This window comes from Merops nubicus, unplaced genomic scaffold, assembly GCF_000691845.1.
Source record: "Merops nubicus isolate BGI_N331 unplaced genomic scaffold, ASM69184v1 scaffold32377, whole genome shotgun sequence".
NCBI lineage: Eukaryota > Metazoa > Chordata > Aves > Coraciiformes > Meropidae > Merops > Merops nubicus.
In genome coordinates this window covers 3,702-28,668 of record NW_008620142.1, presented here as the reverse complement: position 1 = coordinate 28,668, position 24,967 = coordinate 3,702, and the positions used below count along the sequence as shown (strand labels likewise).

The following is a 24,967-nucleotide window of genomic DNA, read 5'->3' as shown; positions in this document are numbered from 1 at the left end:
GAAAATAGAAATAGTGCAGTTTGCAAGTCGCACTCGTCAACTGTTTGTTCGTTTGTTAGCCTTAGTCAAATGGGCTAATAATGCCGGAAAGGTGGAAAAATGTGCGGTAAGTTAGCAACAGACTTCAAGTATGAAACAATTTTCAGTGTCTTTGGTACACCGTAACATCTCCTTAGTATAGAATTTTTTTAAAAAAGCCTATTTCATAGCCAAGTTAATATTAAATTATCACTCATTTCTTCCTATTTAGAAATTGTGCTTTCTTGTCTTTCAACAGTTCACATTCCACAAAACTGATCAGTGACAAAAAGTGAAAGGCTTGTCTGAACATAGTTTTGGGAGTGCTTTGGGGTTAGGTGATAGGACAGGGAAGATGGTGATCTCAGTGTGTTAGTTCTTATTATCACTTCCATCCTGCTCTTGGATGAATAAGAATAAAGTCCAGAATGTTGCAAAAAACAAGCCCCAAGTGATTACAAACAAGTATGGTTACATTCCAGAAGCAATCTTGAGTTAAAGAGCTGTGAGGCTTTACAGATCCTCCATGGCATCAGAAATGGCATGCAGATTTAAAGTGTCCTTGCATATGAATGTAAGAAATGGCCAGAATATTCATTCATTCTTTGCCTTATAGGTGATTACTTAAACTGAAAGTGACAGATAAAACAATCTCAGTCACATGAACTGAATAGTGAGGGGCCCTGATTTGTGGATTTTTTTGGACATGTACCTTTTTCTTTCTCTGTCCTTGTCCCGTGCAGATGATCTCGAGTTTCCTAGACCAGCAGGCTATCCTGTTTGTGGACACTGCCGACCGCCTGGCCTCGCTGGCCAGAGACGCCCTGGTTCACGCGCGCCTGCCCAGCTTTGCCATCCCCTACGCAATCGACGTTCTGACGACCGGCTCGTACCCGCGCCTGCCCACCTGCATCAGGGTAAACAACGCTGCCGTGGGCCGGCGGGGGGACCCCCGGGTGCTCTCGGGTGTCTGTTAGCAAAATTAGTTGTGTGCAGGTGGAACTCTATTTCAGTACAGGCCTAGTGCCAGGGTAGTGTCTTTTTCTTTATGCAGAGCGCTTCCTATTTGAACAGGTTTTGCTTTCCCGGTAAACCGTTCTTTCCATAAAAACTCTTTCTGCTCTAGTGGTGTATAGTAGCAACAGTTCTTCCTTTAAGTATTTGCACATGCCAAGCCACCATCCTAGTGAAGTGTGAAAAGGAGATACTGACATCGGTGGTTCTTAGGGGTTTTGCCTGTATTTGGAAATGTACTGAAATACTTCACAGCTCTCTTTAATGCTGCTGCCTTTTCTCACTGTTAAAATGCAGAAGAACAGGATTTGGTGAACTAATATAAACAATAGTACCTGTGATTTAGATCTATAGCAACAGGTAAGAGTCGTCTTTCAAACCTTAGTATTTGAAAACAAGTTTAGCCTGAAGTAAGGGCCTGAATTTATTTAATTGATCCAAACTGAGCAGTTTTAGTCAGTGGTCAGTCTCAGGTAAAATCAACTAGAAAACAAATCTGAGTGTAAATTACAAAACTTCATTGGTGTGTAGTGGCCCATAGTATTTATATTTTCAAACTTTGAGTCTGGTTGCTTTTTCACCACTGCTATTGTATTATGCAAGCATGAGATATGTAGAATTGTTTGTGCTTACTTTAACAGGACAAAATAATCCCTCCTGACCCAATAACCAAGAGTGAGAAGCAAACCACACTCCACCAACTAAACCAGATTCTTCGACATCGACTCGTGACTACAGATCTCCCTCCACAGCTGGCAAATCTTACAGTTGGTAAGAAGTGGAGTTACTTTCTGAGGAATACATGATTGCAGGCTGATTTAAAATTGTTGTTGTAGTGCTGAAGAGCAGAGCTAAAAGACAGCATGAGACCATTAGGCATGCTTCATGTGTTATGTCTGGTATCCTGTCTCTGTATGGCATCAAAATGCTTTTTCCTCTGATAAAATAAGGACACTAAAATTGCTGAAATATTATTTACTTTTGAGAAGAAATCTTGTTAAGGTAATGGCAAAAGGTTGTAGACATTGTCTTGCTCCTTCAGCTAATGTGTCGTGAAAGAGTTTTAGGCCTAACAATGTCTTTGCTTTCTCTAAACTTAATTTTAAAATGCAATTTAATTAAACTGTTAGGTCTTTCTGTAGAATCTCCTGAACTTTAGCTTAAACAAGCCACTCTAATGTTGCTTTTCTAATTTGTTTTAATACTCATCTTCATACATAGAATTTGTGCATATTTTTGTATGCCTTTTGTTCTGTGGCTCACTGCAGTGCCAGATCTCTTAATGTGTTTTCAGATGTCTGTTTTCATTTAGCCCAAGCAGTGGTAGACATTAAGACAACCTTTTTTACAGGAAGGATAGCTATAAACTGGACTGGGTTATTGCAGAATCACAGAGAATAGGTCTGGAATGGACCTAGTCCATGCTTTTAACTTAGACAAGGTTAACCATGTACCACACAGGCCTAGACTGAAACTACTTCTGAAAAATCTCACTGGTAGTTTTCACTGGTCCTTATGTGAGTACATGCAATATTAGACAAAAATAGGTCTGATACTGACATAAGTGTAAATGGATATGTCTAAGGTCTTCAGATTTTTCAGTTAACTGAACATTTCAATGATGTTAGTTTCTGGTTTGGGGTTTACTTTGTTTTAAGAGCATGGCTGGGATGCTTTTGAAAATGAAACTCTTTGAGTTAAAGTATCTGCAGGTATATTTCTATATGTCTATAATTGTAAAGGTGTACGACCTATCTTGTTATGTGATAGAGAAGGTTGACCTGCACGTTACAGTAAGGACTTCTACTAAATTGTTTGCTCTCCTGCTTATTCTCTTTATGACATTGCTTACACATTTCTGAGTCCTTGTTTCCAGTTCTTGAAACTGATACCAATGTCACAAAGAGTTGAGCATATTTATATCAATTAGGTAAATTGTGTACATAATCTTTGCTTGTGTGCATATGTGTAAATTATGCAAAGTATTATCTTCCTCACATGAAAATGGAGTTATGTTTTAATGTTAAATAAGTGGTTTGCATTGAGATGTGTTTTCAGGGCTAGATTTCAGCCTGGGTTGACCTCATGTTCTGAATCTCCTTTTAATATTGCTTAAAGTATTCATTGTTGCTATAGTAAAGATTTGAAAAAGTTAAGCCAGACATTTTGTCTGTGTAACTTGTCAGGCTGATAGTCAGCTCTGTGTTAATCTGTGTTACAGTACCACAAGTGTTAAAAAGTTCCCGTGACTAAAGTAGCACTGTTCAGGGCAGTTTGGTACATCCAGCCATGCTGCTTAATGACACTGGTTTTGTTGCAGAAGCAACTGTAAGTCTTCAGAGTTGCACAGAAACACATGAAACAAAGCAGAAACCACAGAGAAGTAATCCACTGAGAGTGCCAGGAGCTACCACACTGATGTTTTGAGGCATCTTAGGAGACTAATTGAAACAGAATGTTGTTTTTTTTTCTCTTCCTTAGCCAATGGCCGTGTGAAGTTCCGAGTTGAGGGTGAGTTTGAGGCCACCTTGACAGTGATGGGTGATGACCCTGACATCCCCTGGCGCCTTCTCAAACTGGAAATTTTGGTTGAAGACAAAGAAACTGGTGGTAAAGAAACCCAAACCATAACACTCTTTTTAACATGTTAATCTCTGATGCTATGCAAGTCTTGTGATATGCAAAAGACACAGTATAAACAATTGAAGATAATGAAGCTGTATATACTTGTCCTGTTTTCATCTTGCTCTGTGTGCCTTTAACACCTTAGCAAAGGGTTTTGTTATTTTGTTAGAAATCCTGGCATGGAGCTTGCTCAGTAGAGTTGTATCTTTTTCTTCTTAATTTATTGATTAATTGTTTCCTGATGTCTAATGTGAATTATATTTAATTCATGAAAGATGGTCGAGCCTTGGTTCACAGCATGCAGATCAACTTCATCCATCAGCTGGTCCAGTCGCGGCTGTTTGCTGATGAAAAGCCACTCCAGGACATGTACAGCTGTCTGCGTATCCTTTGGAAAATTGCTTCTGGAAAACCTGCTTCATGTAGCCTTGCTCTTCCTGGTAGTTGGAAGTCAACAAAGGTGGATTCCTTATTAAGATAAGGGGAAATGATGGCCTTGGAAGCAGTTATTTTCAGGTGCCGGCATGTAAGACTGGGTTTGGCACACTTTATCAGCCAAGGTGATGGCAGGGTACGCAAGACAGCAGGTTGCATGGAAAGTCAGCGCAGCAGCAGCTGCCTGCGTGTGCTCCTTGTAGAGGCAGAAAACAGTGCTGGCGTGGGGAGTGTGGGAGCTGACAGTGGCTGCTACCAAGAGGGACAGTGAGGGGGTGGTGGTGGTGTGTTAACTCTATTGCACCTGTGTGAGTAATCAGAAGTGCAGGAAGCAGTGCAGTGTTTTTACTACGTGCAAAGGCTGAACTGCCTGACAATGTGAAACTGTTTTCAGTGAAACGATTTCTGCATAAACAAACAGAATCATGTTATTTTGGGGGGACCATTATAGAGTGAATTGAATTTCCTTCTTAGTAATCTGTGCCCTAGAAGTTTATCAGAGTTAAAATCTATAACACAAAGCTGTTGGGACACTATTGTCTAGTACCCTGATCTAGATAAGAGTTTTTTTTTTAAAAAAAAAAAAAAAGGGCAAAAATACCTGAGAAGTATTCGATGCTGTTTATAGTACATTAGCATGCTTTCAGACATCTTGTCTGGCTTTTGTAACAAATGTATTTACACAGTGTACACACTTTTTGGAGGTCTTTTATTTTCTTGACTGCTTTTGTTAGACTCCTTCTGCTTAGCACTTCAGTTGGAAGTCTTGCATTCACAGACTTTGATGCTGATTCGAGAGCGCTGGGGTGACCTTGTACAAGTGGAGCGATACCATGCAGGGAAATGTCTCTCCCTCTCTGTTTGGAAGTAAGTTAATTTTAAAAGAGCTGTTAATAATAAATGAGATAACAGGAGGGTTTTAATTTACTAAGCCTGAGCCAGACTTGTACTTTGGTTTTGATGTGAGACTGAAATTCTTGTAACTAAGTACCTAAACATGTTGCTTGACTTGCAAAGAAGTGTAATGTACAGGAGAAAAATAAATACAGTTATAAATTAGCTCATATTTATGCAGATATCCAAGTAAATTAGTTCTTTGTCAGATTTTTACTATATTTATTGCTTGACTTGCACTAGATAAAATTTTAAAAAGTAATCCAAACACTCTTCTGATTGTATCAAGCTTGCAGCCATCTAAAACTTCTTTATGTAGTTACAGTTTACTGACAGTTCTGCATTAAAAGGTGAACTAAAACAAATGTTTTTTTCAGTTTGGTTGACATAATCTTATTTTTAACTAGAACTTTCAGAATCAAGGATAAGCTACTGAGAAGCATATTTGCTGCTATTCCACACGTGGTTTAATTATTCTTTTCATTTTAAGTCAACAGGTGCTTGGCAGGAAAACAGGGACTGCATCTGTTCATAAGGTCACTATTAAGATTGATGAGGCAGATGTCTCAAAACCCTTACAAATATCTCACGAGCCCCCACTGCCAGCCTGTGATTCCAAACTGATGGAAAGAGCCATGAAGGTAAAGGTTTGCTTTGCAGCAGGCATCTAGTTTTATAGATCAACAACTTAAAATGCTTTGCTTTGTCAGTTTGTTTCACTCTGATTCACTTAGATTCTATTTGAAGAACTGTATGTAAGATTTCTAGTCAGCAGTTACTGTAGGTTGTGTTGTGTTTGTGTTGGAACCTAAAATTGTGGTTACAAATTATTGCACTTGACTTCATCTTAAAAATTACACCTACTTCACAGTGTACTGTATACCACTTATAAGACTGAATGCTGAGGCTAGGGGGAAACAACAGCAACGTTTCAGTTATGGTTAGCTTAGCATTTGGCTTGAAATGCTTTGAAACTTCCTGTGAAGATCAGCTTCCCCTTGTCACTTGGGCTGGCTACCCGGCAGTGCTATTCACTTTAGGAAATCTTCTGTAACGATTTGGAAATCTAGTGCAAAAGTGATAATGTGATTTGCTGGTCACAAGTGTTGGGTGAAGTTTGGTTTTACATTTTACATCATCACTAAACAGATTGTCGTGTGGCCTATTTGAATGTGTCTTTGTGTTATCAGAGGTGGATTATTGATCCAAAATGAGTAACAGCAGTCAGCTTCTTTCTTGGATCAGGCATCACTGGTGATAATTCTAGATCTTGGTTAATGATATCTATGAGAACCTGCATTCTAGGTTTTATAATAAGTCTTCTGCAAGTTCCTCCGCAAGCCTGGCTGTGATATATCAGGATGTGTGTTTGTCATTATTTCTTACAGTGTTTGGTTTTTTAAGAGAGTTATTAAACTGGAGCGAAATTTTCAGTACACTTTTTCCACAGGGAAAAGCTCCCCAGCTCTGAGATTCTTCACCTGTCTTACAGGCCTTTCTACTGATGATAGCCTTCACCTACTGTACATACTTTCTGTTTGAGCCTCGTGGCCCATCTTGTTTATGCAGTCTGACGGTCAAGTCTCTATATGGTCAATGTCAAGGAATTTTTACATTTGGGCTACAGAGGAATGTGAGAAACTTAGTGGAGCTTAGTAGCCTTCTACTCCTAGGGTAGAAATTCTACTGTTAATATAGTAAACATACACTGAATTGACTCATTTAATAGCCTAAATTAGCATATATAGGCTACTAAATATTAAGTAAATTTGGTGAAGATTCTGTATTTATGCCTAAATCCAGGAAAACGTGCTTTATCTAGAACATCTGCTGAAGTTCTACTGGAGCTGATGCAATCTAAGCTCACTGAATCATGTCTACAGACTGTAGATTAAAATATGAGGCCACTGTAGATTTGAGATTTATCAAAGTTAATGCTGACTCCCTTTATAACTACTTATTCTGAGCTTAAAATTATCAGCTATGTTATGTACAGTGCTGTTCTAGTGTTTGAGTAATGATCTCAGCTGTAATGACATAGCTAGCCCACTGTGTTTCTGTTTGTCTAAGATACTGTATGAAACAGTGGCACGAACAAATATGTTTGTCTAAGCAGGTTATTATACATTAACCTTCTGGAGATTGCATGTAGCCATAGAACTTGTAGTTACTAGTTTGTGAGGAAGATTTACCTCGGCAGCTGCTGCGTTGAAATGTTTTTGTGTATGAATAAACGCTTGATTTTAGAGGCCTTGTCTTAGAAAGCTAGTCTTTAGGGGGAGGTCATTCTGATATATACAAAGGCCTGTACTGAGATTCTGTATAATTCTGTGCTGGTATAAACCTCTTCCACATTTATGTCATACACTAAAATAAATTTTGAGTTTAATTCACATTGAACAGTTTTCAAAGTAGTGTGAGGTTAACTAGAAGAAGGTTTTGCAGTAATCTCTAGCTTTGCTTATGCAAGATACAGAAACAATACGACTGTAATGTGAATGGATAGAAATGCAAATGCTTTATTTTAGGCTTCATAAGTAAGCTACAGTGCAACAGCCTCTAGATTCTCTAGATACAAGCCTCAAGATACTCCTGTTTTCAATGGGGTGGCTCATATTCAGTGTCTACCACTGCATCTTCACTGCATTGTTACCTCGTTAGCAGGACTAAATTAGTGTGTTGTATTTCATGGTACAACTGCAAATGTGATTGTGTAGAGGCAACCATATTCTAACAGTGGGGTTTTGGGGAGTTCTGTGTTGTTCTTTCTTCCCTTAGCTTAAGCTAGTTATGAACTGGTTCATGCTTAGTTGGAAAGTACTCCAGCCTTGCTCCAAACCATCTAGACCATGCTTTTCCCAAGAAGACTTGGACCAGGTGATCATCAAGGTCCCTTCCAACCTGCTATTCTGTGATTTGGAAGAAATAGGTCTGCACAGGGAGTGGTAACGGCATAGTTTGTGACATGTGTTTTCTTTTACATTTTTTTCTAATCTTCTCTCAAAACCCTTCCCACTGCCTGCTGTTTTTTTTCTGCTGAACAGACAGAATATTATGTTAATTTGTTGTATTTTATGGTGATCCAGTACTCAAATTAATAGTTCATGTGGTTTGCCACAGTTCTAAGCAAATTCTTTCTGAAGTGATTGTTTTACTAAATAGCTTTGCTGAGGTGTGCTAGTGCATGAAGTCTACACGTCAAGTTTGAACTTGCTCAGGTATGTTCTTTTTTCACAGATTGACCACCTATCAATAGAAAAACTCCTAATAGACAGTGTCCATGCGAGATCTCATCAAAAACTCCAGGAGCTGAAAGCCATTCTTAAGAGCTACAACATTAATGACAATTGTATGTGTGTTCTACAGAAGTTTGTTTCAAGTTCATTTCCATTTGTGCCTAGGAATGGTTTGCTTTTTTTCTTGGTCTTTCTTGTTTTCATTAATCTAAATTAGAAAAATGAGAAGCGGGAGGTGTGTTATGAGTTATCAAGACTTGGCTTATTTTGCACTGATAATTGTAAAATACTCAAGCATCTAAATGCAATGTAATAATGAAGCTATTACAGCATTATAATCTGGGTGAAGGGTTAAAAGTTATCTACTGTAGGATTCCTATGTGTTCAGAATGGAAAGCAAATCATTGTCTTGAGCTAGCTTTGGATGAGATGGCTTAAACTGTTGTTTAAACTATTGTCATGTGATTTGAGCTTACTGTGAAGCAGTGAGTTAAAAAGGTATTCAGGATTAATAATCTTCAAATTCAGTCTGTCTTTTCTTGTTAGTTTGTTACTAGCATTATTTTCATGGAGAAATTCTTATATTCAGTTCCCGCTTTATGTTAATAGTGTAATAACGTGCGAGTGAAGATTGCTTGTGTAAAACTAGACAGGTTTTGTGATTATAATGGGCTAAGAGTTAATATAATGAGCTTGAATTTTGTCTTAAATTATTAACATCAATTTTTGTTTAGCATTCATTGAGACGGCTCTTCCAACTCTTGTAATTCCAATTTTGGAGCCATGTGGTCGATCAGAGTGCCTGCATGTATTTGTTGATCTCCACTCTGGAATGTTTCAGCTTATGCTGTATGGTGTTGGTAAGTAGGTGCAAAACCAGATTGTATTTAGTATCTTGCAAGAACCCTGCGTTATGAGATACCGTGAACAATTCTGTCAATTCCATGAAGTTCTCTAACTGTAACACAAATGGAGCAGCACACTTGGGTCATCACCTAGGTATTTGAGTTTGAGGAGTGGCAAAGTGGATCTCCATTCTTAAGAGTCACAGCTGGGTTAGGTATGTTTTAAGAGGATGGCAGGGTAGGTACTGTCAGGCATCGTTGCAGTGCATCTTCCTTATGACTCGTGATTCCTGGGTTATGCCGTTAATGGATGTGGTCATTTCACGTGGACCTGACTGAGAGTTGTATTATGTGACCTTATGCATCTTGAGTTACTGTTCAGGTCTTAGCTTCAGGCTTCAAATTGTTTAAGAAAAGAAGGAAAGTGAGTTCATTTACTTTATTTGCCTAATAGTTGCTGTGGTTTCACGAGCATCATGGATTTCATTTGCTGTGTATCTTAATCTCTCTCATAACAACAAGCCACTTGGAGAAAAGGGGCAACAGTTACAAGTTGCACCAGGAGAGGCTTCATCTCAGTGTAAGAAAGAAATTTTTTACACTGAGAACAATGAGTTACTGGAACAAGGCCCCCAGGGGTGTAGTAAAGTCCCCGTCTCTGGAGATTTTCAAGATGCAGTGGGACAGGGTATTAGATCATTTTCCCATGAAAGGATTTTTTGAGGTCCCATCCAGCTTGGACTGTTTTATGATTCTGTGATTAATAGTTTGTTAAATTAGATGAGCCACTTTCATTAAAAGGTCAAAATTTTGTTTAAAGAGCAGATGTTAAACCATTGACTCACCTAATGTTCTTGCAGATCAACTGACGCTCGATGACATAGAGAAGTCTGTTAATGATGACATGAAGCGTATCATTCCTTGGCTCCAGCAGCTCAAGTAAGTGACTTGCATGATTCACTTGATTTGCATGGAACAAATCACCATTTTTGTGTTTGGGATGATCACGCTTGCATGGCTTTGTATTTAAACACAGTAGGGGATATACTTGCTCGCTGTTCTAAGCAACCTTGAGTATTTGTCCTCTCCTCTAAATGAGTGGAGGAAATTCTGCTTTTGCTTAGAGTTGATTCCATAGTCCTCCTTTTAGTTTTCTCCCTTACATGTAGCCTCATGTGTTGCTGTGCACAGAGTCTTTTCACTGTAAGTCAATAGCAAACCACTTGCTTCCTGAGGATCTCATTTTGTGTTCACGTTCACTTTCTATCTTCTTTACTCCATACTGTTTCTACAGCTGACTCTGCTTGTTTCTCAGCAAGAACAATCTCCCCTCTCACAATACAGAGGAGAAGCCACAGTGGCCCATGATGATTTAAATAGTAGCAGTTTATCTTCTAACACTTCAGCCCTTGCTGCTTTAAATCTCTAATCATCCTTCCATAAAGCCCTGAAATTTAAGCACAAGATACTTTTGGCTTCCATAAGAGGGAGCAAATAATACAAATACAGTTTGCATCTGCATGAAAACTAAGTTTCACCTGCTCTGTCATTTTGGAAATTCCCAGTACTCTGAGCTAATTGCAGGGTGAAACCTCTGTTTGAGGAATTTTGCTTCTAAAAGAAGCATGATGACGCATGAAGCACTGGCACCCTGGAGAAACTAATCAACCTCCCTTTGTTATAAATAATGTACTCAAGATAATGGCTTGGGTAGTGCTGCAGTTTTTCAGGAAGCTAGGCAGTCCCACAAAATGTCTTTTAGGACAGCTATGTCTAACGTGTCTTTGAGAACAGATGTGGTATGTCGTGATGGAGGAGATACTGGGCACCCACATTTTCCACAGCTGCTTTCAGTGGAATTATGACTGAAAAAGCAAGCCGTACATTGCTGGGTCCCTTTCAAGCCTAGCTAGGCATTCTGGCCTTGCACTTTAGCCAAAATCTATTGGAGTAGGACAGAGTTTTAATTCCAGACATTAGAATATATTTGGTGTCTTGCATATGGTTCTCCATGTCCATACTTATTCAGGTGAATGAATTTGTTTATTAAATGGTCCAGAGTGACATTCAGCTTTGGTGACTTTTTTTACTGTATTGCTTTCTAGCCTATGGGAGCAAAGATTTTCTTTTCTATACAAAAACATAATCGAAGATTCCAAATTGTAGAAAAATTTTAATCTGCATTTTTTTTAATTTGTCCTTTCTTTTTTATACTGTAATTTCATATTGTGATGTATAAAAATTTATGTACTCTTTCAGTGAATAATTTCAGGGCTTTTCGTCATAAATTAACAGTTGTCTGTTGCTCAGGCTGAAAACAATATACAAAGATAGTAAGAAGAAAATATAAGCTCATTAAATTTTCTCTGTAATTTTCTGTATATGATTTGTGCAGCAGTGATAGATGGTGACTTAGGATATGGCAATTTGACACTAAAGCTCTGAACAGCAATATACTAGAATAATGTAAAGCAGTCTCAGGGTACTAATAGCTTTATTTCCATACAAGGTTCTGGCTTGGACAGCAACGTTGCAAACAGTCTATAAAACATCTGCCTACGGTGAGCAGTGAAACTCTTCAACTAGCTAATTATGCCAGCCATCCAGTGGGAAGCCTTTCCAAACACAAGCTGTTTATCAAACTCACTCGCCTTCCACAATACTACATTGTAAGTAACTGAAAAATGCTTCTGTCTTTTGCTCCTAGTCACGGATATACCAGGCAGTTTGTCTGTTAAACTGTTGGCTCTAACATTAGGCACTAAATGGTTGATGTAGTCCTACCCTCTCCCTTCTCTCGTTTGGTGCATTTGTTAAGCAGTCAGGCTTATGGAGAGAGTGGGACATAAAGGTTTGTTACTCAGCAACTTGCCCATTGTCTGTTTCCTGAAAGTTTAATCTTCCTTCTTTTTCAATCCCTTTGCTAGCCACAGAATTAGTGTCATGAAAAAGATTCATGTCTTTTCTTTGAGAGGGAGAGGATAGGAACTGATGGAGACATATTCCTAGCTTGAGGGTCTTCTCAATTTGTTGTTTTGTTCAAATACAGGTTGTAGAGATGTTTGATGTTCCTGGCAACCCCACAGAACTAGAGTACAAGTACCATTTTCTCTCTGTGAGCAATGCCGAAGGAGATGACAGCCCTGCTACTGCACTTTTACTACAGCAGTTCAAACCAAACATTGAAGAGTTGGTTCAAGACACAAAAAGTGGGAAGCAGATGAAAAGTGGTGTCAAGCGTAAGGTATGTACTTCAAAAACCGTCAGGCTAGTTACAGAGCATGGAAGCTAACACATGTTCTGATCATCAATACCAACTTTAGTAGTGTTGTTTCAAAAGGTTGTTTGGCTGGCATCTTACTTGTGGTGCAGCTTGGTTCTCTGAACTGCTTCCCTAGGGAGGTGCTGGGGAGACTACAGTTGTCTTTCAATTCATGCCAAGCCTCCTAGGCTGTTCTGAAGAGCTGAGGCAGAGCACTGTGCTGAGGTAGCTGGAGCAGCTTGTAGACCTAGAGCACTGGTATCTGCGTGGTAACCTTTGTGCCACGTAGGTGTAGTCTTTGAAAGACTTGCAGGGGCTAATAAGAGTTACTGCTTGGGGTCAGGCTGACGTGGCTTGTTGATACATAAATACTATTTTAAAGGAAGGACGCGATCATAAAATTACTTTACCTGGATTGCTTCAGTCCTGAAGTGGACCAGATCCTTTCAGGAGTTTGCGCTTAGGGTGTGATTAATTTAAAATTTGAATGAATTAGATTATTCTCTGACATCTTTTCAAAATATGTACTCGAAACACGCAAGTACATTTGTCTTTATTTTAATTCTAGTTATCTGGTGATCCATGTTCCATAGAACCTAAGAAACCGAAACGGTCGGGAGAAATGTGTGCCTTCAATAAAGTGCTAGCTCATATTGTAGCCATGTGTGATACGAATATGCCATTTATAGGGCTTCGTGTGGAGGTAGGTATTAGCAAGTACTTTGCTTCCTTCTTCCCCTCAACCACTCCTGATTTGCTTGTCTAGATGAGACTACTTGGCATACTTGTGGTCACATGTTCCCTTTGGAGTTCCTCTGCCAGCTGAGCCTGGGCGACTGATGTTCTACACTGGGTTGCCCTGTCTTGTTAATGCTGGTTCTCTAATACAAAGCACTGCAAAAAGCTTGAAAAGTTGAAGGAAAATGGAAAATGAGAGGATAAAAGACTCTCAATGGAGGCGGTGGAAGATGGTTTTATAACAGATTTGCACAGACTGGTTTTTGGCTTTCCAGTGCTTGAGGATGTGAAACAGCTGTCACCCTTGGGGGGTGGGGTGGGGAATCCTTGAAAAACGTAGTTATTTTACTTGACTTTTTGCTTGGGATAATGTTTTTTTGTTCATTCCTAGTTATCTAATATGGACATTCCTCACCAAGGAGTACAAGTAGAAGGAGATGGCTTCAGCCATGCAATACGTTTATTAAAGTAAGGGGATATGGTCCTGTGTTTCATTTTATTAATGTACACACACTTGAGACTGAAAAGAATTGTTTGGCAAGCAACACTAAAAATCCTGAGGCAGGAGGGGGCATTTTTGTTTCAGAGTTTTTTGTTGGGTTGTTTTTTTAAATTACTGTGTGTCTTGCACTGTCATGTGAAGCAGTGCTGGAGAAAGAGGAAAATAAGAGTAGACACACGGCCACCTGTAATTGTTTTCTTCATTAGCCTGAACTGGGGAGCTCTGAAAGCAGTCTGACAGTCCTCAATCCTAAAATTCAGGCAGTGCTAAGGAAGATACAGTGATGATTCATGAAAGTGTAATTGGAATTTTAGATCAGATCAGAGGCCTACATACTCCATATGTTATTTAACAACTGCCAGTATGTGGTGCTGCAGAGGAGAATGCAGGGAATCACAGAAAAGGCAACTGCAGGGCAAAAATCTTGTAGAGGAAGCATCTGAGAATCACACAGTAATTTAAGAGTGGAAGGGACCTGTGGATATCATTTGGTCCAACCTTCTGCTCAGAGGAGGGCTGATCAGGTGCATTTTCCAGTCTCAAGGGTTTTTGTGCCCTCTCTGGGCACAGCGATCTCAAATGCTGCCTAGAGGGGATTAGTCACTTGATTGCCTGGCTAATACAGCCAGGGTGCAGCAGTCTGTCAATGCAAGGGCACACTGCTCACTCCTGTTCAGTCTGTCTTCTAGACCCCCAAGATCTTTTTTTTCAGAGCCATTGCCTGTCCAATCAGTCCCCACTCTGCTGTTCCTTGAGATTATTTAGGGCCCAAGGGCAGGACTTTGCATTTGTTTTTGTTGAACTTCACGAGGTTCCTGTCAACTCGTTCCTCCAGCCATCTGAGGTCTCTGAATGGCAGCCCTAAGTGCTCCCTTCAGTGTGGCATCATCTGCAAACTTGCTATTCCTTTGCATTACACAGGTTATGGGAATTGTTAAATAGTGGTGGCCTCTGTGTTAACCCTGAGGAATGCCAGCCACTGGATTTGCAGCTATTGGCCACAATGCTTTTACCTGGTGCTCCAGCCATTTTTTCACAGAGAGCCTACTTCAAGCCTTAAAATGAAGCTTGGGACTGTTACGAAGAAAAACAGATTACAACAGTTTAAAATGTAAAAAAAACCCAAACCCTAAGGATACCTTCTAGAGTAATACCTTCTTAATTTCTTTTGTGCTGCAGAAATGTATAGTGATACAAGCGCATCAGTCTCTAAATGCATCAGTCCCTTCCTTTTTAACTTTGCATATGAGCAGAGAAATACTGAGAACTTGCGAGCTTATGGGTAGTATATAAAACTTTTCAATAGACTCTCAAGGGATGTGAAAAAGAGTTTGGCATGTTTTTATTAAGCTTCATTTAGTCTGTCCTCTGAGCTGAGTTCTCACGCTGGAATATGAATAAATCAGTAGGTACTAAGAGAACTGCCAGGTCGTTCACTGTATTTAGAGTGAGCTTGTTCTAGAAGGCAAACTGATTCATGAGTTCAGGTTGCCACAGAACTTAATTATTTTAATCTTTTTTTGGCTTATGCCCCTGTATAAAAGCTTCATATCGTGCATCCTTACTTCACCAGGAGATCAGGGCAGTTCAGCATATCCCTTAACAGACTGTAATTTGCAGGTGTTGAATCCATGTAAAAATTGGTCTTAACACAGAGTGCTTTGGTAGCACACTTATTACAGTAATTGAAGAGGAAAAGGGTATCTTGTGCAGTCCAGCTTTGCTGTTGATTTGTTCATTCTTTGACCTCCAGACTTGGAAGACCATCAGGAAATGTTAGAAGTTACTTTTTTTTTGTTGTTTTGGAACTGTACTACAATTGTGTGTGTAATTGAGAGTTTGTTTTTTTTTTATCATGGATAGAATTCCTCCCTGTAAAGGTGTAAACGAGGAAACACAGAAGGCTCTCGACCGATCTCTTCTTGATTGCACTTTCCGATTACAAGGTAGAAATAATCGCACGTGGGTGGCTGAGCTGGTGTTTGCAAACTGTCCACTTAATACCACTTCTTCCAGAGAGCAAGGTAAGTTTTATTTAGGAAGACTGGTACATATTGGTTCTCTGTAGTTTACATTGTTCCTGTAATTCTGATGTTCTGGTGCTACTGCACAGCTATCTGCTCTTAAGACTTCTAATAAATTACAATGTACCTGAATCAAAGTTTGACAATTTTTTATTACTTAAATATTCTTCCTGGTCTCTTGCTACAGTTCTCTTATAGTCTGTAAACCACAGTTTAGGAAACTCTAGTTTAATCCATATGTATGATCTCCTAACATCACAGGACCAACCCGTCACGTTTACCTGACCTATGAAAACCAGTTGTCTGAACCAGTTGGAGGTCGCAAAGTTGTCGAGATGTTCCTTAATGACTGGAACAGTATTGCTCGGCTGTATGAATGTGTCCTGGAGTTTGCATGGTCCTTACCAGGTACAGAAATTGGCTTCTTTTTGTTAAAAAGATGTGTTTACAGATTACTGTGCTCTTCTCTCTCTAAATCTTTTCCCTCCTCTCTTCAGACATACCCAACCACTTAAACCTTTTTTCAGAAGTTCGTATCTACAATTACCGAAAGCTTATCCTTTGTTATGGAACTACCAAGGGCAGCTCTGTAAGTACCTCTGAAGTGCACTTAAAATGTATATTTGAAAACAGAACAGGCAGTCTAAGAGTTGTCAGAATTGTGCTACAAAATATGTCTTCCTATTACATTACTGTGGAATTAATATTGAATTTAGAACAGGTAGAAATAGAGGGTGCCAGATTGCTAATTCACTAGATGTTCAGAATTTTTGAGAATTTGTGGAAGATGCTTTAAATTGTGGGAAGGACAGTTGTGTGCTCCTGGTTGATGAAAGCTGGTGTGGCAGCCTTTTCTGACAAGCTCATGGTAATTGGTGCTACTGATCACTGCTGTACTGGGATAGGTGGATATATGGAAGCTGAGTGCCTAATTCTGCCTTAGAAAAGAGGACTCTCACAAAGTTTTAAATGTAGTAATGTGCTTTCAAATAAGGTGGTCCTTAATTATTTTGTAGCAGTGTTTTTCTCTTGTTCAGAACTCTAGCTTACTCTTTTGTGTTGACTTTAGTATTTGAATTTGCAATTTATTACTTACTTTTATAAATAACCTAGTACTGGTTCACACACTTGCCTTAAATGCAAGGTAGAGGAAGAAGTGCGTGCACATTTATTACAGACTAAGAATATATTTTTGTATGCAACTGATTTCAAGTACATCAGTCACTTTACATTTTCTTCCTGGAAGGTTTTCATTCGTGTTATAAGCTGAATTTTTGTGAGTATTTTTATGCCCGTTTTATTGGGACACCTAATAAGTAGCAAGAGCAGCAGTGTGGATTTGACGTGTCACTGCCGTACATATTAGCATGTCTGGTTCTCATTTTTGTGTGATACAACTGAGAAAACCAGTCCAGCTCCAGCAACTCATTAATGAGTCCTCTGCAGCATCAATCTCTTGAGTTTAGTTTTGTCTGTCTCACCTTTGGCAGAAAAGGCTTTTTTTTCTTTTGGGTTGAGTTGATAAAATAATTCCCCAGTTTTGTGGTTGCCAACAATCCACCTAGCTAAATAGATATTAAAGCTAACAGTGCCCTTTTTCTTTCCCTTTTTTTTTTTTTTCTTCCACAACCTCAGCAACTTTTGAGGAAGGCGAGTTAGGAATTGGAGGTTTGATGTAAAATGGGGGAAAAAAAATAAAGCAAACCAGCTTTCTTGTTCTAACCTCATAGTTGTTCTAGTTTCCAAGACCATTTTGTGTTCTTGACATTGCAGATCAGCATTCAGTGGAACTCCATACTCCAGAAGTTCCACATTTCACTGGGAACCGTCGGCCCAAACTCAGGTTGCAGTAACTGTCACAACACAATTCTGCACCAGCTCCAGGAGATGTTTAATAAAACACCAAATGTGGTGCAGCTGTTACAGGTAACATTTTAAAAATTTCTCTCAAGAAAAGTGTAAGATAATTAAGAATGCAATTCTGGTTCAGTTCGACCATTCAAAATTACATGTGTATGTTATGATTTTTTATGGATCTTATTGGGAGAAGGTGGCCTAGGGAGGATTGTCTCTTCCCTACACCCCGTTCTCCCTGACCTTTACTTAAAGGTAAGCGACCTGATCGCTCAATATCTATTCTCCCTCAGGTTTTGTTTGACACTCAGGCTCCTCTAAATGCCATCAACAAACTCCCAACGGTGCCCATGCTGGGCCTGACTCAGCGCACCAACACCGCCTATCAGTGTTTCTCAATCCTGCCCCAGTCTCCCACGCACATCAGGCTGGCTTTCAGGAACATGTACTGCATTGACATCTACTGCCGGAGCCGTGGCGTCGTGGCCATCCGCGACGGGGCCTACAGTCTCTTTGACAACAGCAAGATAGTGGAAGGTTTTTACCCTGCGCCTGGATTAAAGGTGACTGTTTCTGGGTCTTCTGGCATGTTGTAAATAAATGAGCTTCTAATCTGAAGTATGGATCGGATGTGAAGGTCTGTTGATTAGTTTGAATTAAAACGTTTCCTTTAAGAAAACTAGCATCAAGTGTCAAGGGGTTTTATTCTTATCTATGTAATAATATAACGTAGAGGGTGCTCCAGGCATCCTTTTGGTAAAACTTGCTGAAGCTTTGTGACTAGGCTGGGTGTATTCTCCGGGAGTAACAATTCTTCACAAACTATGCTGTGTGGCCGGACAGTGCAGGTGAGAAAGTACTCCATGTCTGATGATTCTAGATGGAAATTTCTCTTTTACAATAGTTTCCATCAGTGTGTGGCAGGAGCCTGTGGCTTTGCTCCTCAGTACAGTGCAGGTTTGCTCTTCCTGAAAAATGAATCTGTGCACTCTAGCAGAGTACCTTAGCCACTGAGGGCAGTGTCTGCCTGTGCTAGTTATACCAAAATATTGGAAAACAGCATTTATTGTGAAACAGGATAGTTTGCTCATTTTTCCTTCTGACATTTGCAACTGAATGCTGACTCTCTGGTACTGCATTTAGCTGATCTTAAACATTGACTTCTTTCATGAATTCCAAGTGGAAAGATAAGATGAAGGCAATTGTAGATACCAGTTGAAAATATAAGAGAATGAAATTGGGAAGGTAGAGGAGGGATTAATTCAAGCGGGGTTGGCTAATTTCTCTGGGTACAGGAGAAGGCTGTAGAGGAGGTGACCCGGGGGTTCTTGCCCAAACAGGGCAGTTGTTGGCGTGATACAACAGCCTGGTAGGTTCTGGGTACTGATGAGTTGTTCTGGAACAGCTGTTTCCAGGTGTAGGCTTTTCCTTGTTTCTTGTTTGGTGTTGATGCATGCCCCCTTTTGAAAAAAGAAAAAGGGAATTAAGCTTAAATATCCACTGAGAAGCTCTGTTTATGAATTGGTGTATTTTGCAAACTATTCATACTGTATATAATGAATGCCTGCTAGCAGTTACTTCTAGAGACTTGCCTGGTTCTTATGTGCTGTAGCTGATAAAGATAGTATTAAAGTTCAGCAAATACCGTGCTCATTTATGTAATAAAATTTAAATGGGGAAATTGCTAACAAAACCGATCTTTCCACAGACATTCCTGAACATGTTTGTTGACAGCAATCAGGATGCACGAAGGCGGTCTGTAAATGAAGACGATAACCCACCTTCTCCTATTGGAGGAGACATGATGGATTCTTTGATATCGCAGCTTCAACCCCAGCAGCCACCACAGCAACCACAACAACAGGTACCCTCCAGGCAAAATAAGAAATGTTTATTGTCTTCCACAACTGTAGGTTTCTAAGAACTTAGGTTCTAAAAGGATTAGCAGTAAAAAATGGAAAGGGAAACTATAAAACTGCTCTGCTGTGGAACTTCCCTTGGGGCAAAACATATTAATTTATTTTGCCGTTTCTCATTCCAGCATAAACAGCCCATAGCATATGAGCAGCAGCTTTGGAAGGTCACATGAGACTTGCTGCCTTAGAAGCCAAGGACTGAGGGAGGGAAAACAACTGTTTAAGACAAGAGTTGGGAGGGGGAGTCAGGAGGCTTTGCTGTTACAGGGTGGCAGATAAAAAGGAATGAGATTAAGGTATTATGTATTGAGGAGAAACTGAAAAAAGTCACTGAAAAAAAAATATTGAACACTGGAAAAGGTGATGCAGAGAATCAAACAACTATGTTGGTAGACTTGGAAGATTTCATACATGGGGGACCAAACTCTTGTTAGGATTCCCCTGCGCGTACTTAACTTTAGTTTTAGTACAAAATAATAAAATTTTTTTTGTTGTCTTTTGTTGACAATTTCAGCCGTTTGCAAAACAGGCAGGAGCATCAGGAGCATATCCTCTTACTTCACCACCCACCTCCTATCACAACACAGTGACACCATCTCCATCTATGATGCACACACAGTCCCCAGGTAAGCTGGCAGAGAGTTTGTGTGCTAATCATGTGCTGGAAATACACACACAGCTCTTTGTCCCTCTATGCTTTTTTTATTATATGAGCTGTGTTTAGCTCCAAGTTGGTGAAGAGAATGAACCTCATATTGTGGAAAAACAGCAAAGTCTAGTCCTGTAATTGCATGTTTTGGAAAGTACATTTTGAAGCTAAAAAAACCCCAGACACTCAGTGAAACCGTCATCTTTAGCTATGCAATTGATTTGGAATAGTTTCATTCTTACAGCTTACATATTGCTCAGTCAAAACCTGTTGAATTTTGAATACTTGCTTCTTCATAAAAGCTTTTCATCACCAAAGTTCTGCTTTCTGCTCCCAGCTGTTGTATCACAACAGCTGAAAATATTTAAATTTGGGGAAGGGCTGGGCAGGGGGAAATGCCAATCTTCAAGCTAAATCTCTTGTGAGGTTTCCTTTGTGTGGTGAATCAATCTTGAAAATATAATGCTCATGAATATACAAAATAAAGCCCTTAAGTGTGAAAACAAATTCTCAAGCATCTTGTTTGCTGTCCCTCTAAAAGGAGACAGCTGTAGCAGTTGATAGAAAAAAACACAACAGAAAAATGGGAAATATGTGTGTTGAGAGACACCATGTCTTTAATTAGGAAATCTGCATGCTGCAAGCTCACCTAGCGGAGCTTTAAGAGCACCATCACCAGCATCCTTTGGTCCAACGCCTTCACCTTCCTCTCTTGGAATCACAATGGGACAAACAGCTAACTTTGCCAGCCCCCATGGTGAGTTCTTTACTGGCAGGTGTATTTATGTATACATATATATTGACAGGGAGGGCACTTTCTTCCTGAAGTTAAGTCTTCCAGAGCAGACCTAAGAGAAAAACTTGTGGCTTGTAATTTGCTAAAGTAGCTGATTTTGTACATGTCGCTGTAAGTCTTTAACAGTAGTCAAAAGCAGCTGCATGGCATGTTTTAAAAAGTCAATTTTTAAAACATTAGGAACAATCAATTATTCTTTTCCTGCTTACTCATGTGGGAATATTCTGTGTGGTCTTGTAGCAGAGCAATAGCTGCAGCTTTTAATCAGCATTGTCCCTTGTTAGATTATTTTCACTGCTTATGTTTTTCTGGAAGAATAATTGGAACAGGTTAGAAATTCAAATACTTGCAGTTTGAAAACATTGTCAGTCTTGCTGGTTTGACATACCTGTATGCGAGCAACATGCTTTTTGGCTGTTTGCTTCATTAAGATTTTTTTGAAAGCTGCCAAAACAATTGTTGTGATTTTAGTGCACTGGAAACCGTTCCATAAATCACAATAGATGAACAGGTTGGATTTGTATTTTTAGGACAGGTTGGATTTGTATTTTTAGGACAGGTCGGATATGTATTTTTTCATGTTAAAATGAACAAGGTGCGATAGATACACAACAGACTGTTTAAGAAGCTTGTTCTGATTGGTGTTTATAGGAGAATACAAAACCAAAGATACATTTGTAGAGATAACAGCAAGATGCTGAATAGATAAGCACCAGTCCAGCTGAGGCTTTCATTTGCTAAGGAGCAGTAGAAATCCAAGCTTGTAGACAGGAGCTCTTTTTAGTTTAGACCCTGTTACATGTTGTACATGTCGATTTGCCTAAAAGTTCAATTCGATTTTACTTTTTGTAAAAACATAACCAGAAAACCCATGAATTTGTATCTTGATTCCCCCCCACTCCCCTTATGTTTTTATATGATTGTAAAATCTAGTCTAAAAGCTTGCACACACTTTCATGCTTTACAGATTTTGGTAAGCCTTTTTTACATTTCTAGATTGGAAAACCTTGTACTTTAAAAAAAATTAAAAAAATAATCATCTTGTAACATCTCTAGGTACCATAGACCCAAGCTCACCATACACCATGATGTCACCCAGTCAGCGTGCAGGGAACTGGCCAGGATCTCCTCAGGTCTCTGGTCCATCACCAGCAGCACGGATGCCTGGAATGTCACCAGCTAACCCTTCCCTTCATTCACCTGTCCCAGACGCCTCTCATTCCCCACGAGCTGGAACAAGTAGGCTTCTTTATCAGTGTTATGATTGTGAAACACTCATGTTTAACGTTTCTAGTTCTGTTCTTTTTGGTAGCTTTGTGTGTCACTTTAACAGTCCTAACTGCCCTTGTGCAGGAAGATACCTAAGGAAATGAAGCCTTTGTTCTGTCCCAGTACAAGTCTTCTGTAACAATTTGGAACTATTTGAAACTATTGAGCTCCATGACAGAGAAAAAATTCTTCGGAGCAAAAGCAAACAGAGGCGTATTTGCCTACTCAAATACTAACTTTTCACATCATAGAGCTGTAATGCTACTCTTGCACAATTGATTAAGCCATCTTCACATCTCATTGAGTTTCTTGTACAAACCTGCTATCTGCTGGCATGCTGCAGAAAGAGGAAAAGGGAACAGGATTTTAATGTTACTGAGACTCTGTGTGGTTGGAGGGTCGGAACTCTAATTCTTTGTCTTTCTGTTGCCTATCACTAGGCAGCCAAATTCTTAAATAAGAGGGATTATGCCTTGGTTCAGGGAACTCGTTGCTAGTATAGTGACAGCAAGTAAACTGAACACTTATCTTAGGTCTCAGGTTAAATCCTTCCTTACTTTTCCCATACCAATAGGTTCCCAAGCAATGCCAACTAGTATGCCTCCACCTCGCAAACTACCTCAACGCTCTTGGGCTGCATCCATACCTACAATCCTCACCCACAGTGCCTTGAATATTCTCCTGTTGCCCTCTCCTACCCCTGGGCTCGTGCCAGGACTAGCTGGCAGCTATCTCTGCTCCCCTCTTGAGCGATTCCTTGGGTCGGTTATTATGAGGAGGCATCTTCAGAGGATCATACAACAGGAAACGGTATGGTTTAGGTTGTTATAATATTGACCTATGAGTATGACTTCACAGCTGTGCTTTTTCATGCTTCTGTACTCCATGTCTTTCAAATCAGACACAAGATGAAATGCTGCAAATATAATAAGTATTTGCTGTTGAACTTCTGCCACACTTGCAGACTAAAGTGTCAAAATTTAGGGAAAGCACATAGTTCAGCTTCTTTTTCACACAAATTAGAAGTGGAAAGCCTGTTTGGTGAGCTGGAATTTGGTAACTGATATGATAGCAAGACTATGACCAGATTTTCAGACGCTGTGGCCTCTGAGTTTAGCGTGTGCATTGGGAGTTAACTAGAACAGCCACAGGGTTACTACGGATGCCACTACTTGGCAGGAGTGCCGAAGAAATTAATGACTCGTTGACAATAACTGAAACAGTCATGAATGTTGCTTTAGGGTTTGGGACAGACATTGTGTGCCTCTTTGCTTCTTTGGCACCGCTTCAGTGACAGAGAAAGAAGCAAAATCTTGCATAAGCTTCGTTCTCAAAGCAATTTTACCTGTATCCAAGTACCACGTGTTGCTTTCTGGAAGGAGGGCAGATGGGTCACTACAGTCTTGGGAGTGAATCCGTGCGTGTATGTGTGTGTTCATGCCTTTTAACAAATAACTGATGGAATGTGATTTTTTTTGTGTGTGCAGCTACAGTTAATAAACTCCAATGAACCAGGTGTAATAATGTTTAAGACAGAGGCACTGAAGTGCAGGGTTGCTCTCAATCCTAAGACCAACCAGACCTTGCAACTGAAAGTAACACCTGAAAATACAGGACAGTGGAAATCTGAGGAGTTACAAGTTTTGGAGAAGTTCTTTGAAACAAGGGTATGTACTTAATCATTAATGTTTAAGTTTTTGCACATTGCTTTTAATCTCTGGTGGTTTTGAATGGTACTGCTGACTTTCATTGGCACACGTAAGGGCTACAAAATAGAAAATTAACAGCTGTGTATAGTTAGCATCTTAAATGATGTAGCTATTATCTAAATAGGCAATACTAAATAGTGTCTTTCTTTAGGTTGCAGGACCACCTTTTAAAGCAAACACCCTAATAGCCTTCACAAAATTACTAGGGGCTCCAACACACATCCTCAGGGACTGCGTGCACATCATGAAACTTGAGCTGGTAAGTTAACTGCTGTATTTAGTACACCCAGATTCGCTTATTATATTTTTTTAAAAAACAGGTGCTGTGTCATCAACTCTGTCTATAAACACATAAATTACTCTAGAGTTATATGTATTATTTAGTGTTAATGAAGATTTTTTTCATTCTGGAGACTCCCAAATTTTCTCGTTTACCCTGATGATTTTGAGAAACGGCAGGCATGTTACTGCCGAATAGCCACATGCGCAGGCTGGCTGGAATCTTTCTGATTGTATTCTTGTTTACCCTGTGCTCAATTCTTTCAGAATTATTCTGACTTAAACTTGGCAACATCTGGAAGTTTAGGTGGAGAGGCACATTCTACTTTCTAACATTTCCCTAGTTCATAGCCATGTAATGTCACTGTTGAGAGACCTTCACTCTTCTTTCTCCATGCCGCTCTTTTTAAACAGTTCCCTGATCAGGCAAGTCAGCTGAAATGGAATGTGCAGTTTTGTTTAACAATTCCTCCTAGTGCACCGCCGATTGCACCCCCAGGAACACCTGCTGTTGTGCTGAAATCCAAAATGTTGTTTTTTGTAAGTAGAGTTATCTGCTTTAAAATTTTGTGGGCTGCATGTCTTTGGAATCATCACGTGTTAGTAGCAAAAACTCAAGCATGCTATATCTGTCAGCTGTAATAGCTAAAAATGTTCTGCCATTTGGAAGCCTAGATTTGTGTGTATCTCCTTTATAATTAGTTCAGTTAGTGTTCCTATTCCCCCTCCCATAAAATCACAGCAGTTCTTCTTGGTTTGTATTCTTGGAGAGATGTTGACAATATTTAAAGTCTAGTTCCCTCTAGGCTGCAGTATCTTAGAATGCTCAACTTCTGGCTGTTTTGCTTTTCTTTGAGGTACTAATCACCTAGATTGAGTGATACACACATTAGTGGTGCTGG

The 24,967-nt window shown here is 39.6% G+C and overlaps 1 protein-coding gene across 1 annotated transcript in view; it reads left to right on the top strand.

Moving 5' to 3' along the window:
- MED14 (mediator complex subunit 14) overlaps window positions 1–24,967 on the top strand; it is a gene marked incomplete at its 5' end in the record, with an annotated part of 25,449 nt that continues 482 nt past the window's right edge. The window contains 27 exons of the mRNA XM_008944034.1: window positions 1–106; window positions 762–935; window positions 1,674–1,803; window positions 3,514–3,642; window positions 3,933–4,040; window positions 4,827–4,959; window positions 5,477–5,627; window positions 8,224–8,335; window positions 8,957–9,082; window positions 9,928–10,006; window positions 11,577–11,736; window positions 12,117–12,311; window positions 12,898–13,032; window positions 13,459–13,535; window positions 15,433–15,593; window positions 15,855–16,001; window positions 16,091–16,182; window positions 17,367–17,519; window positions 17,741–18,010; window positions 19,156–19,311; window positions 19,878–19,989; window positions 20,638–20,769; window positions 21,865–22,047; window positions 22,652–22,887; window positions 23,565–23,744; window positions 23,938–24,045; window positions 24,480–24,605. Coding sequence (XP_008942282.1) covers window positions 1–106; window positions 762–935; window positions 1,674–1,803; window positions 3,514–3,642; window positions 3,933–4,040; window positions 4,827–4,959; window positions 5,477–5,627; window positions 8,224–8,335; window positions 8,957–9,082; window positions 9,928–10,006; window positions 11,577–11,736; window positions 12,117–12,311; window positions 12,898–13,032; window positions 13,459–13,535; window positions 15,433–15,593; window positions 15,855–16,001; window positions 16,091–16,182; window positions 17,367–17,519; window positions 17,741–18,010; window positions 19,156–19,311; window positions 19,878–19,989; window positions 20,638–20,769; window positions 21,865–22,047; window positions 22,652–22,887; window positions 23,565–23,744; window positions 23,938–24,045; window positions 24,480–24,605 — 3,871 coding nt within the window. The remainder of the gene's footprint in view (window positions 107–761; window positions 936–1,673; window positions 1,804–3,513; window positions 3,643–3,932; window positions 4,041–4,826; window positions 4,960–5,476; window positions 5,628–8,223; window positions 8,336–8,956; window positions 9,083–9,927; window positions 10,007–11,576; window positions 11,737–12,116; window positions 12,312–12,897; window positions 13,033–13,458; window positions 13,536–15,432; window positions 15,594–15,854; window positions 16,002–16,090; window positions 16,183–17,366; window positions 17,520–17,740; window positions 18,011–19,155; window positions 19,312–19,877; window positions 19,990–20,637; window positions 20,770–21,864; window positions 22,048–22,651; window positions 22,888–23,564; window positions 23,745–23,937; window positions 24,046–24,479; window positions 24,606–24,967) is intronic.